Raw genomic sequence first — 12,124 nt, 5'->3', positions numbered from 1 at the left:
GCGCAGCCTGGATGACGCCAGGCGGGTCAATGGACGGGGCGATCGGGAGGAGGTGGCGTGGCCGAAGGAAGAGACTAGGGTTTGGCTCCTGTGATCCACCGCCGTCAACTGAAATGACTCTGTCTCCGGCATGATGGACAAAGAAACGTAAAAGCGGCAAAAAAAAAAAAAAAAAGAGAGAGAAAGAAAAGAAAAGAAAACCCGGAAGTGCTCTCAGCTGCACTGATGAGGAACGTTTTTTGGCCAGAAAGCGAAAGAAGAAATCGGAAGTGACGTCGCGGCCAAAACAAGCCCGGGCTTCGGGGCTTGCACCGAGTCTGTGGCCACAGATGGAAAAACCTGACTCGCTCTCTGCTGTCTAAGGTGGTCGGCAGGCCCTGCACTCCCACCCGGTGGGCCTCTGGCCTCTGGCCCCGAGATCCGCTCGCCGCGCTTAAGCGACTGTTTCCGCCTGGGACTTTGCGGGTACAGCTGGCCGGTGGCGACAGAGCGGACTTCCTTCCCTACCAGTCTGCCATCCAGCGGGCTCCTGTCCTGGGACGCCGGGACACCTGTCGCCTGTGAGGCATCATTCATTTTCATAGCACCTTCCTCTCCCCTTTCAGGACAGTTCTAGGATCAGGAAAAACCGTGGGGACTGCTGTTATTAGCATCCACTAGGGACTAGCACAGTTGCCCACTTTATCTTGTTAGGCCCCCTCTCCCTTCATCCCTGGGCTCTGACAGATCTAGGTGATCCTAGCTATCCATTGCCTTACCTCTTTCTCACCGTCTCCTCTTTTCGGTCATATTTTTTTCCTCCCTCTCCTGTTCTTCAAAATTTTGGCTTACCAGTCAACTTTGCATCTCCTCTCTAGTGCTGAGATAAGCATTATGTTTCCACACACACCCCTGCCTCAGCAAAAGCACATTTGCTGTTCTCCCCTCAAAGACTGGTAATTCCATCTGTAAACCCTGATTTATAGCAGCTATTTAGAGGTGGCGAGAATAGTAGAGATGACTATTTCAACACCTTTATTTTATAGATGGAGTAACTCTCAGAAAACTTACATGATTTATTTGTCCAGAATTGCACAGCTAGTTTTTAAGCGATGCTGGGAATGGAAAGCCAGATCTAATCAGCAAATGTTAGAAATAGAAAATGATATCAAAAATTGTTAAAGTTCAGATCAGAAAACATTATGGAGCACCTGGTAGGACCTAGTACTGCTTTGTGTGCAAAGATTAATAAAAGTGGTCCCCATCCTAGAGGAGTTTTCAGTTTAGTAGAAGTTTAAATGGAAATTCTCAAGATAGTGGTAAATGCTAAAATAGAGACATATACAGGGTACTGAGAGAGCTTGGGAGGTAGCACGTAGGCCACCCCTGGGTAGGAGAATGAGGGAGATAGTTCTTCCCTTAGGAAACACAGTTCATGTTGTGCAATCCCTTGTGGACCCATGGATTTCTGTATTACACATCCATCTCCATTTGAATCACTGAACCAAGTTTGTGTTCTGGTTTCCTTCTTTCCTTTTGCTAAAGTGTATTAACTTTGTTACTTGTTGCTTTTTTTTTTTTTCTTACTACGTATCATTTATTTAACTCTCTCCTGTGGAAATTTTGGATTAGTTTAATACTGCTGCTTATTTTAAATGGTCAAGGTCGTGGAGTTAGAAGAGCTGGATAAGTCCCTTATAATTTATGAGCTTTTTTTTTCTCCTTAAGTGGACATAATGTTAATAACTACCTGAAATGCCCACTCAAAAGATTGTTATAAGGATCGTCTTTGAAAATGGTTTTAAAACTGTAAAAAGTGGTTATCTCTAAATTTATCGTTTGCCAACCCCTGCTCCACTGTGACCCTAATGCTTTTCTCGCTTTTAATTCCAGTTAATTCCAATTTTAAAACACCCTGCACCCTCTCAAAATTTTTAAGAGGCAGTAAACCCTAACATGAAAAAGTGAACTGGATGTTATTAATTTTTTCCTGTCTTAAGTGATAATATTTCTGGAGCAATTATATATTTTGGAAAGCCAATGCATAATCTACATATTTTATTTTTCATAAAAACCTACATTAAGTTACGAGTGCTTGATCTGAACAAAAACTGATAAATATACCTTCAATTCATCAAAGCCAAAGCTTTGTAAACCTTTTCATGGTCTAGGAATCACAGGTGTTATAGATAACAATGCCAATAAACTTGGGTACAACATGAGTTATATCTTTTCTTTTTTTTTTATTTTTTTTTGGTTTTTTTTTTGTTTTTTTTTGTTTTTTGCAAGTTGAGTTATATTTTTTCTTAAATTCAAACTGAGAGCCACTTTTATAAACAGCATATTAAAAAAATGAACTTCAGGTAAGAGGTTAAAGTTTTAATGCGAAGGTTTATTTTCATTGTTAGCTTTATAATTTATCCATTTGGCAATATTCAGGTAGGGGAAAGGGGAGAAACAGTAACTAAAATTTGTTGGAACAAAGCGATGGAGATGAGAACGTTATTGTACAGTATTTCATTTGATCTTTACCAGGGTCCTGTAAGGTAAATGGTGGTATCCCTATTTTACAAATGAGACAGGCTCAGAGAAGTTGAGTAACTTATACAGGTCACACAGCTAATAAATGGTGAAGCTTGGATTCATACCCAGGTTTCTGTACCTCTGAACACTGTATGCTTTCTATTATGTGCTTATAAGAGCATTGTTTGTATATTTGATTGAAAATGATGATTTTGTATATTTTTACCTAAGGTGATATAATACTTTTAATTTTCTAATTTTTTCTTTCAGATTTTTTAATATCCAGATTCTAAGAATACACTGGAAACCACTCACATAAAACCAAGAAGAAATCATGAAGAAATGTTTTAATTATTGAAACTACAGTTGAAATCATGGCTACATCAGCAAATCTGGATATTGGAGCCCAGCTGATAGTGGAAGAATGTCCCAGCAGCTATAGTCTAACTGGCATGCCAGACATTAAAATAGAACATCCATTGGACCCCAATTCAGAAGAAGGATCAGCTCAGGGTGTTGCCATGGGAATGAAATTCATATTGCCTAACCGATTTGATATGAATGTGTGTTCTCGATTTGTGAAGTCATTAAATGAAGAGGATAGTAAAAATATTCAAGATCAGGTTAACTCTGACCTGGAGGTGGCATCTGTCCTATTTAAAGGTTGAAAGTTATGGTATAAATATCTGCATTTGTTTTTGTTTATTTGGGTGGTTTTTTTTTTTTTTCCTGGTCATGAGATTTTGAGTTTGGGAGAAGAGTTTGGAAGCCATTTTTTAATATGATGTTCTAGAATCTCACAGAAACCAAAATTAAATAATTTCACATTATATAATGTCTATTTTAAAGGAAGTACATGTTGATTTTTTTTTAATTTCTTGCCTAACCATTGTTTATTTATAAATTATCTAATGAATCTTTTAAAATCTTTTAAAATCATAGGAAAAAAATTCCTTGTGCCTTTTAGAAATGAACTACCTTAATATTTCCTGTTCCATGGATATTTAATTTGTATTAGCTTCCTGTGCTTTAATGTAGTAGAATCTGTCTTCATGCTGTAGATTTACTTTTATAATGATCTATTGAATAATAAAACTAATCTCATAGAATAAAATTGCTCAAGATTAATACATTTTTTTTCTGGAACTTTCACTATGGGTAGTATATACTTTTTGTGATAAATAATATCAGTTGATAAACAGTTGAATTAAAGCTGTTATATGTCATGTATTTCTTTTGTAGACTTTGACATAGAACTCTTACTGAAATGCTTTGTCATTAAAACATTGTTTTAATGTGTTTAAATTTATTTTTTACTTAGCCGAATGCAATATTCATACATCTCCTTCTCCGGGAATTCAAGTAAGGCATGTCTATACTCCCTCTACCACAAAGCATTTCTCACCCATAAAACAGTCAACTACTTTAACCAACAAACACAGAGGAAATGAGGTCTCTACTACACCTCTGTTAGCAAATTGTAAGTATTTGCTACTGATGTATTAAAATATTCTTATTACTAATATAGTAGTTTCAAGAGTTTGACTTTAAAACATTATTTCCATTAAATGCATATTCTCTGGATAAAGAAAATGTGGTATATATACACAATGGAATATTATTCAACCTTTAAAAAGAAGTAATTTTTATCATTTGCAACAGCATGGATAAACCTGGAGGACATTATGCTACGTGAAATAAGCCAGGCACAGAAAGGCAAATGCCACATAATCTCAATTATATGTGGAATCTGAAAAAGTAGAACTCATAAAAGTAGAGAATAGAATGATAGTTACCAGGGGTCAGGGAAGGGTGTCGTTGGGGAAAGGGGAGATACTGATCAAAGGGTACAGAGTTTCAGCTAGACAGGCAGAAGGAACAAGCTTTAATGACCTATTGCACAAAATGGACTATTATAAATAATGCACTATATAGTTCAAAATTGCTAAAAGAATAGATTTTAAATGTTTTCACCATGAAAAATGGTAAGTATGTGAGGTGATAGATTTTTGTTAATTAGCTTAATTATTACACAATGTAAACATAAAACATCACATTGTACTCCATAAATATATACAGTTATTACTTGGCAATTAAAAATGAAGTTAAATGCATATTTCCTTTTTGAAGGCTTAAGTTATATCCTAATAGTTTTAGTAATAAAACTTTTTTATGTATTATTTCATTTTTAAATATTTCATGTGTTTCTCTGTTGAGAGCAAATACAGATTGAAATATTAATGACTAAAACCTTTATAGCTTTACTGTAAAATCAGTGAATTGTTCTGAGCCCTGAAGTTAATGTATCAGTATTTTCATGTTCTTAGAGTGCAAGGCTTCACTTACTTATAAACTAGATCACAGATCAACAAATGATGTTGTGGTTAAAGCTGAGTGATTTGTGCTATAATTTTGAATGTGAATATAACATGAATATGAAACCACATTTTTTAAAACTTTGAATCAACTTTTTTTTTTTGAGATGGGTCTCACTATGTTGCCCAGGCTGGACTCCTGGGATTAAACCATCCTCCCACCTCAGCTTCCCGAGTAGGCACAATTTTTTAAAATGTAGAATCATTCTAGAGGAAATAAAACGAATTGAAGTTTTTCTATTTAAACTAGAAAATATTCCATACACTATGAGTATGTTAATGAGAGAAAACTAGTTAGGACCTGTATTTATGTTAGTAACTGAGAATATAATGTAAATGCATCTATATTCTAAAGCATGATGAAATTTCTATCTTTACCTTGGAAACACTAAATTCCTCCTGATTTCTAAGTCACATACTCTAGCAATTGAGCCAAGAAAAGTCTTCCTCTAGGACTCTCAACCCACCTATTGGTCATTTTTGGTTTACTTAGAAAAATTTGCAAATGTCTCCCAATTGCTTTCCTTTCTGTATTAAGGCCATCCAATTATATCACTGAACTCAATGATCAGGTGCTTCTTATATTTAAGGAGAACTCTCATAGAACAATACCTATTTGGTGTTGTTTTAAAATAAAGTGATTGTCTTAAAATAGTCCAACTATACAATTTTTGAGCTGAAAATAAATACCTAGAGATCATCTGGTTCATATCCCTCACGTTACAGATAAAAATGTTTAATTGATTATCCAAGATCACACAGCTAATTAGCCACACCTACACCCATACTCAAGAATTTACTCTTGGGCCGGGCGCGGTGGCTCACGCCTGTAATCCTAGCACTCTGGGAGGCCGAGGTGGGCGGATCGTTTGAGCTCAGGAGTTCGAGACCAGCCTGAGCAAGAGCGAGACCCCATCTCTACTAAAAATAGAAAGAAATTATATGGACAGCTAAAAATATATATAGAAAAAATTAGCCGGGCATGGTGGCGCATGCCTGTAGTCCCAGCTACTCGGGAGGCTGAGACAGGAGGATCGCTTGAGCCCAGGAGTTTGAGGTTGCTGTGAGCTAGGCTGACGCCACGGCACTCACTCTAGCCTGGGCAACAGAGTGAGACTCTGTCTCAAAAAAAAAAAAAAAAAAAAAAAAAAAAAAAGAATTTACTCTTAAGGCCAGTTTTCCACTTCTGACTTCACTCTTCCTAATGTTAAGAAAAACCCATGGAGTCTTGAAAAAAAAATATTTAGGAATTCAATGGAGTCAGTAAAAAGTCAAGGAGTGTCTTTGTGTCCTTTAGACCTGGCTTCCTCATAAATTTGCATACAGAGATAGCATTTGAAAAGTTAAGTATCTAAACCATTTCTTCAGAATAAATGTCATCGATAATGACAATTTGCAGATATTGGTATTACCTTAAATAAACGCCTAAGGGTCAATTCTCAGATACAGAATGGGTACTTGTAATGTTAGGAAATACTTTAAGTTTTTTAAAGCAATAAAATGATGTTTTTGTTTTGGAAAAGAAAACTGGCACAAACATGGGATGATAAAAGTGCACCCTATAGATATAGATGAAGCATTTTCTGGTATTGTTTCAGCTTTGTCTGTTCACCAATTGGCTGCTCAAGGAGAGATGCTCTATTTGGCTACTCGTATTGAACAAGGTAATAGCCTATTTTTAAATATATATTTAAAACAAATTCAACAGGATTTATTAGATTTGTTATTGTTTTGTTTTATTTTAACGTAGGAAAGTATAAAGATAAAAACAAATAGTTGCATAATCTTACCAGGCAGGTAACCCAATGGATAACAACCAAAAAAGTAATATAAAGTATAAAAGTTCCTTTATCACCCTAGTCTTTTCCCCAAAAGAAAACATTATAAGTTTCTTATATTTTTAGAAAATTTTTCCAGAAAACATTTAGATTTATATTTTGGGTCATGTGTAGGAATATGTATGTTCTTGTTACTTACATAAGAGGGAAAATATTATACATACTATATTACACCTTTTTTCACTTAATATTTTGGAGATCTTTCCATATAAGCACATAAAGATCTATTTTATTCTTTTTATAGTTCCATAATTTTGCATTGTATTTCATGTATATATACTATGTTTTTTATTCTTTAACTGTCCTGGTGGTGGTAGTTGATTCCAGTTTGTTGCTATTGACTAATAGTCTTGTTGGCATTGTTTTAATGTATATCCATAGGATAAATTCCCACAAGTAGATTTGCTGAGTCAAAGGGTATATGCATTTTTATTTTGATATATACTGCCAGATATTTGTCTTTACACCAGAGCTAGAGTTTCTGTTTCCTCATATCCTCACTGACACAGGATACTATCAGACTCTAATTTTTGCTAAACTGATAGGTGAAAAATGGTATCTCATAGTGGTTTCACTTATATTTCTAAAATTAGGATCTATTTGAATTTCTTCTTGTGTGAACTGCCTGCTATACATTAGTATATGAACTCCATTGAAATTAAGGAAATTAGCTCTTTGTTGTTTATGTTGTGTATAGTTTTCCCCAGCTTGTCATTTTTCTTTTGACTTCCTTTATGATGTTCTCAAACAAAGGCTTAACATTTTTAAGTGGTGAATTTATTTTTTTCTTTGTGACTTCTGCTTAGAAAGGATTTCCCATTCCAAGATTATAAATAAATTCTCCCATTCCTTATCTAGAACTTACGTGGTTTCCCTTTTATATTTCAATCTTTGACTCATATAGAATATGTTTTGGTATAATGAGGTAAAGATTGAGCTTTACTTTTATTTTCATTTTTTAGAAAGTTAGCCAGTTGTCCCAACTTTGTTTATTGAATACAGGAGGCATGATCAAAGAGTTTTGTTTTTCTTAAACATGTCATTCTCTTACAAGAAAAACTTACTTAAACACTGTTTCTGTTTGTTTATAAATATTTGGAGGTTTCATTCTCAATCTAAATAAATTTAGGGGAAAGGCTACAGACTTTATAACTAGTAGACTAAATCTAGAGAATAAAATGGTGGACCTGCATGGTACTGTATTTCATATTATTTACTCTTCATTCACATTATATTGTATTAGAGAAACACAAAAATGAGAGAAATTCACAGGCAGCGATGTTAGCTATAGGAAGATAGCTTTAATAAGATGTTAAGAGTTTTATATGTATGAGTGCAATGTGCACTGTCTAGGGGATGGACACGTTTGAAGCTCTGACTGGGGGCGGGGGACGGGGGACCAAGGGCAACCTAAACTTTTGTACCCTGACAATATGCTGAAATAAGAATGAAAAAAAAGAGTTTTTATAATAATACATATTTATATAATGCTAAGGGCTAGCATATAAGTTCATTTTTATTGTGATCCTTCGAACTACATATTGAGCTAAGCAAGGTATTATTCTGTGCATTGAAGAAATTAAGTGACTTGCCCAGGGTCACATTGCTAAAAAGTGACACAGCCGAGATTCAAACTCTGGTCTCCTGATTCTGAGACCAATATTCTGTTGACTGCCTTGTGCATTTTGTCATGTTTGGTAGTTCATACTTTAAATGATATGCTATATGAACTCAGCTATGTACATTGAGGCACATTTTAATACATTCAAACTGCAATTACAACACGTAATAGAACTTCAGTGAACAAAAGTCCACGCAAAGTGAACTTTATTGAGTAATATAATCAACTCTTTGGAATGCCAGTATTTTCAGAGTGATATTAATATGTGGTTGTTAAATTAGATCACAAAAATTGCTTTTCTTTTAAATAGAAAATGTTATCAATCACACGGATGAAGAAGGATTTACTCCTCTGATGTGGGCTGCAGCACACGGGCAAATAGCTGTGGTAGAGTTTCTACTTCAGAATGTAAGGAAAATGCCTCAGAAAATGTATATGTACAGTTACTTAAGTTCAGTTAAGTCTTCAGTAAAGTTTTTGTATCTCCAATCAGCTAGATATAATGGTAGAGGATACAAAAAAAATTTAATGCTTTTCATATTCTTGTGGAACTTCAATCTAATTGGAAAGGCCAGACCAATCGTACATGAAACAGCGAGAAATAATTTAATGCCCAGCCCCCTCTAAGTGCAAGGAGAACGAGAGTACTGTCAGCTCTGTAGGAGAAGGCTTCATGGAGGAGCTGTGACTTGATTCCAGACTGAAAGGATAGTTAGGATTAAGATCAACAGACGAGGAAGGAAGGCAGGCATCCAGACAATCTTGATAACAGGAGCATCCATGAATCAAAGCTTCCATTATTTCTTTATTAACCCTAGAACATTACCTGACTTAGTGTTGAACTGTAATTATTATTGACAGAAATGAAAATGTTCTTATTTAAATTAATCAAAAAGTCTTTTATCTCCACTTCCCACTCCAGGGTGCTGATCCCCAGCTTTTAGGGAAAGGTCGAGAAAGTGCACTGTCATTGGCCTGCAGTAAAGGCTATACAGATATTGTCAAAATGCTGCTTGACTGTGGAGTTGATGTAAATGAATATGATTGGGTGAGTCTGTGATACTGAATTTTAAATTACTGTAACAAATTCTAGAATTTATTTGGTTTGGGGAGACATAATAAATTTTATTATAAAATAAATCTAGAAGAATAATTAATTGACAAACTAAATACCTACAAGAAAAAGTTAATGTCATAAACTCAATTAGTAGTTCTGATTGAAGTATTTGTCACAAAATACTAAAATTTCCTTAAACTGTTACATGTCTAATTCTTAGCAAAGCTTCTCACAGCAGCATTAAATTATTTGAATCTTGCTCACCCTGAAAAACTCTGAATTACATTTTCCTTTTGCAGAATGGAGGAACACCTTTGCTTTACGCTGTACATGGAAATCATGTGAAATGTGTAAAGATGCTCTTAGGTAAGCAGATAAAAATGAAAATTACTTAGAAAATGCCATGTGAGGACTTTTATTTTTTCAACCTGGTCTCCCCTGGTATTTACTCAGAAGCATTAATTGTTGTTAAATACATTAATCTTGCTGCTGTTCACTCCTGGAGCACCTGCCACCATGGAGTTGGCCACGTGAGAAGCAGCTCCATCACACTCCATGCCTGCACTTGGACCTTTTGCGTTTGTTGCTTTCATTTGGGGGTCACATTTGAATCCACTGTTGTTTTCTTTGTCTGCAATGTCTTTATGCTCAAGCTTTGTCTTTAGTTGTTTATGAGTTTCAGCTGTTCTAGAGGATGCCTGTTTGAAGTGTCTTCCCTCCAGTCCACCAAAGTAAATTCTGTGTACCCTGTATACTCTGTACTTTGTCAGACCGTCCTGAAAATGTTCTCCAAATTTGCTGAAAATCTCTCTAGCACATGAGCCAATAATAGACAAAGAGAACCACATTTTCATTTGATTTATGTAGATTTTTCTATTTTGGTATAGAAAATGGAGCTGACCCAACAATTGAAACTGACTCTGGATATAACTCTATGGATTTAGCTGTAGCCCTGGGCTACAGAAGTGGTGAGTATTTTAGAACTCCTGGGTTTCATCTCTGTAAATAGTATAAGCCAGTGGTCCAAGCCATTTTCATCACTTGTAGTCATAAAATATGTTATCCTAACTTCTGACATATACTTTGAACAATGGGAAAAGTCAACAGATCCTACAAAGTCTAGAAATGATTTTGATATTATACTTTTCACCAACTCAAATAATTAGTTACTGGAGGATACATGCACCCCTATATATAAGATTTATTTAATATTTTGATAGCAAACCTATTTATAAGACTTAATATTTTGATAGCAAACTTTTTATAGAACAACCTTAGAACAACCTTGTACTCTGAACTCTCCTTCAGTCTCAAATATAGAAAGCAAGACACAGAAAGTCCAGTAATTTGGGCAATTACTAAGGCAGTGACAGACTAAGTTTTAAGTTTTTAAAGTGTTCTCTTGTATTATCTCCTTCAGACTATGAGGCAATAATAAAGTTATTAGAAATAACTTTATTTTAGGAAAGAATTGGGGATGTTAAGTTGAATTTGATCGTTTTTTAAAAATTTTATAATCAATATGCTATGATATTGATTACCTATCTGTTCTAGTTCAACAGGTTATTGAGTCACATTTGTTGAAGCTGCTTCAGAATATCAAGGAGTAGACATAGTCATCAGAAAATGTTATCTGCCCTTTCGTTTACCTTTTGGTCCTTATAAATGATAGTTTTGTTTACTTATAAATTTTTACCTCAGTTGCAATATTTACTGATTTTTAGTAAGTTTTAATAAATATTTCTCTGAGTAATTCACTGGTTTATAATAGATTTAATGTTAATACTTTTTTTATAAATGTGTTTTACTGTATATTTAAAATTATAAATTAATGTTTCATGCATGTAAATTTTTATGGTACAGATAGTTATCTGTCTTTGTATCAAGTGCTGTAATTTGACATTTTCAGAGCTTATTCTACCCTATTCATCTTCACTCTTGTATTATTAACTCATTGACTTTATATAGGGTTTGATATAAATTCCTAGAAAAAAATTTTTGTTATTGTTGAATTAAAAAGTGCACAGTGTGATTGTTTACAAAATGATATTATAAATAAAGTACTTTTTCTGTCAGTTTGCATGCTAGTTTTTCAATTATGTAAGATTATTAGAGATTTCTTTACGATTTTTAATTTAACCCTTCTGTCCTGCCATGACACTTCATTAGACCAAATAATATACATAATTAAAATAAATTGAATGCAAGTCAATCAACAAAGACTTATTGATTGTCCTTTCTAGAAGTATATTTAGAATATTTTTCTCTTATAAATAAGTTTTTCAGTGGGAAAAGTCCTCTGTGAAAGAGAAGTCAATTTTTCAGTGCAAGTAAGATGCTCTTCATTGCCACTAGAGGAGCACTATAAACTGGTGTTTCACTGAAGTCTAGAAGAGAGAGCCATGGGCTAAAACATTCATTTGACCATTGAGTTATAGGACCTGACTTAACTCACTTCATCTGAAAAGTAGGTGTTTTGTCAGTTATGATACTTTGGTTGTCAGCCACATAAACTTGGTCTGGCTAATTTAAGCAAAAGCGAATTAATGGAAAGATACAGAATGGAAGGAAAACTGAAGAAGCAGACAGTCCCAAAGAATGAAAGTAGACTAGGGATCTCAGTCAGGAAATCATGGTCAGTCATTTTGGAAACTGCTATTATAATGTTTAGCTTTAAGCCGCTTGTTTATCTTTCTGCTCAGGATTTAAATTCCCAGGAGGCAGAAATCTG

The 12,124-nt window shown here is 34.5% G+C and overlaps 1 protein-coding gene across 3 annotated transcripts; it reads left to right on the top strand.

Annotated features, from left to right (window-relative positions):
- Window positions 1-84: 84 nt before the first annotated feature.
- Window positions 85-11,613, top strand: ANKRA2 (ankyrin repeat family A member 2). Of its 3 annotated transcripts, none has more exons than XM_069492185.1 (9): window positions 85-560; window positions 2,773-3,165; window positions 3,824-3,982; window positions 6,476-6,541; window positions 8,647-8,744; window positions 9,259-9,384; window positions 9,693-9,759; window positions 10,281-10,361; window positions 10,948-11,613. In XM_069492185.1, exons 2-9 carry the CDS (start codon window positions 2,877-2,879, stop codon window positions 11,001-11,003), a joined length of 942 nt encoding a protein of 313 aa, XP_069348286.1. In that variant the 5' UTR covers window positions 85-560; window positions 2,773-2,876; the 3' UTR covers window positions 11,004-11,613. The 3 variants fall into 3 exon arrangements, with proteins under 3 accessions (XP_069348286.1, XP_069348287.1, XP_069348288.1); XM_069492186.1 differs by having other exon boundaries at window positions 109-560; window positions 10,956-10,999; XM_069492187.1 differs by lacking the exon at window positions 85-560 and having other exon boundaries at window positions 3,036-3,178; window positions 10,948-11,111.
- Window positions 11,614-12,124: the final 511 nt, after the last annotated feature.

The sequence above is a fragment of the Eulemur rufifrons genome, chromosome 17, assembly GCF_041146395.1.
Source record: "Eulemur rufifrons isolate Redbay chromosome 17, OSU_ERuf_1, whole genome shotgun sequence".
In the NCBI taxonomy this organism is placed as follows: domain Eukaryota; kingdom Metazoa; phylum Chordata; class Mammalia; order Primates; family Lemuridae; genus Eulemur; species Eulemur rufifrons.
Note: the sequence above shows the minus strand (reverse complement) of the source record. Positions and strands in the feature narration are given on the sequence as shown.

Coding starts and splice junctions, on each gene's coding strand:
- ANKRA2 (XM_069492185.1), top strand. CDS start 2,877: ATGGCTACATCAGCAAATCTGGATATTGGAGCCCAGCTGATAGTGGAA. Junction 3,983..6,475: donor TACACCTCTGTTAGCAAATT/GTAAGTATTTGC, acceptor GTATTGTTTCAG/CTTTGTCTGTTCACCAATTG. Junction 8,745..9,258: donor TAGAGTTTCTACTTCAGAAT/GTAAGGAAAATG, acceptor TTCCCACTCCAG/GGTGCTGATCCCCAGCTTTT.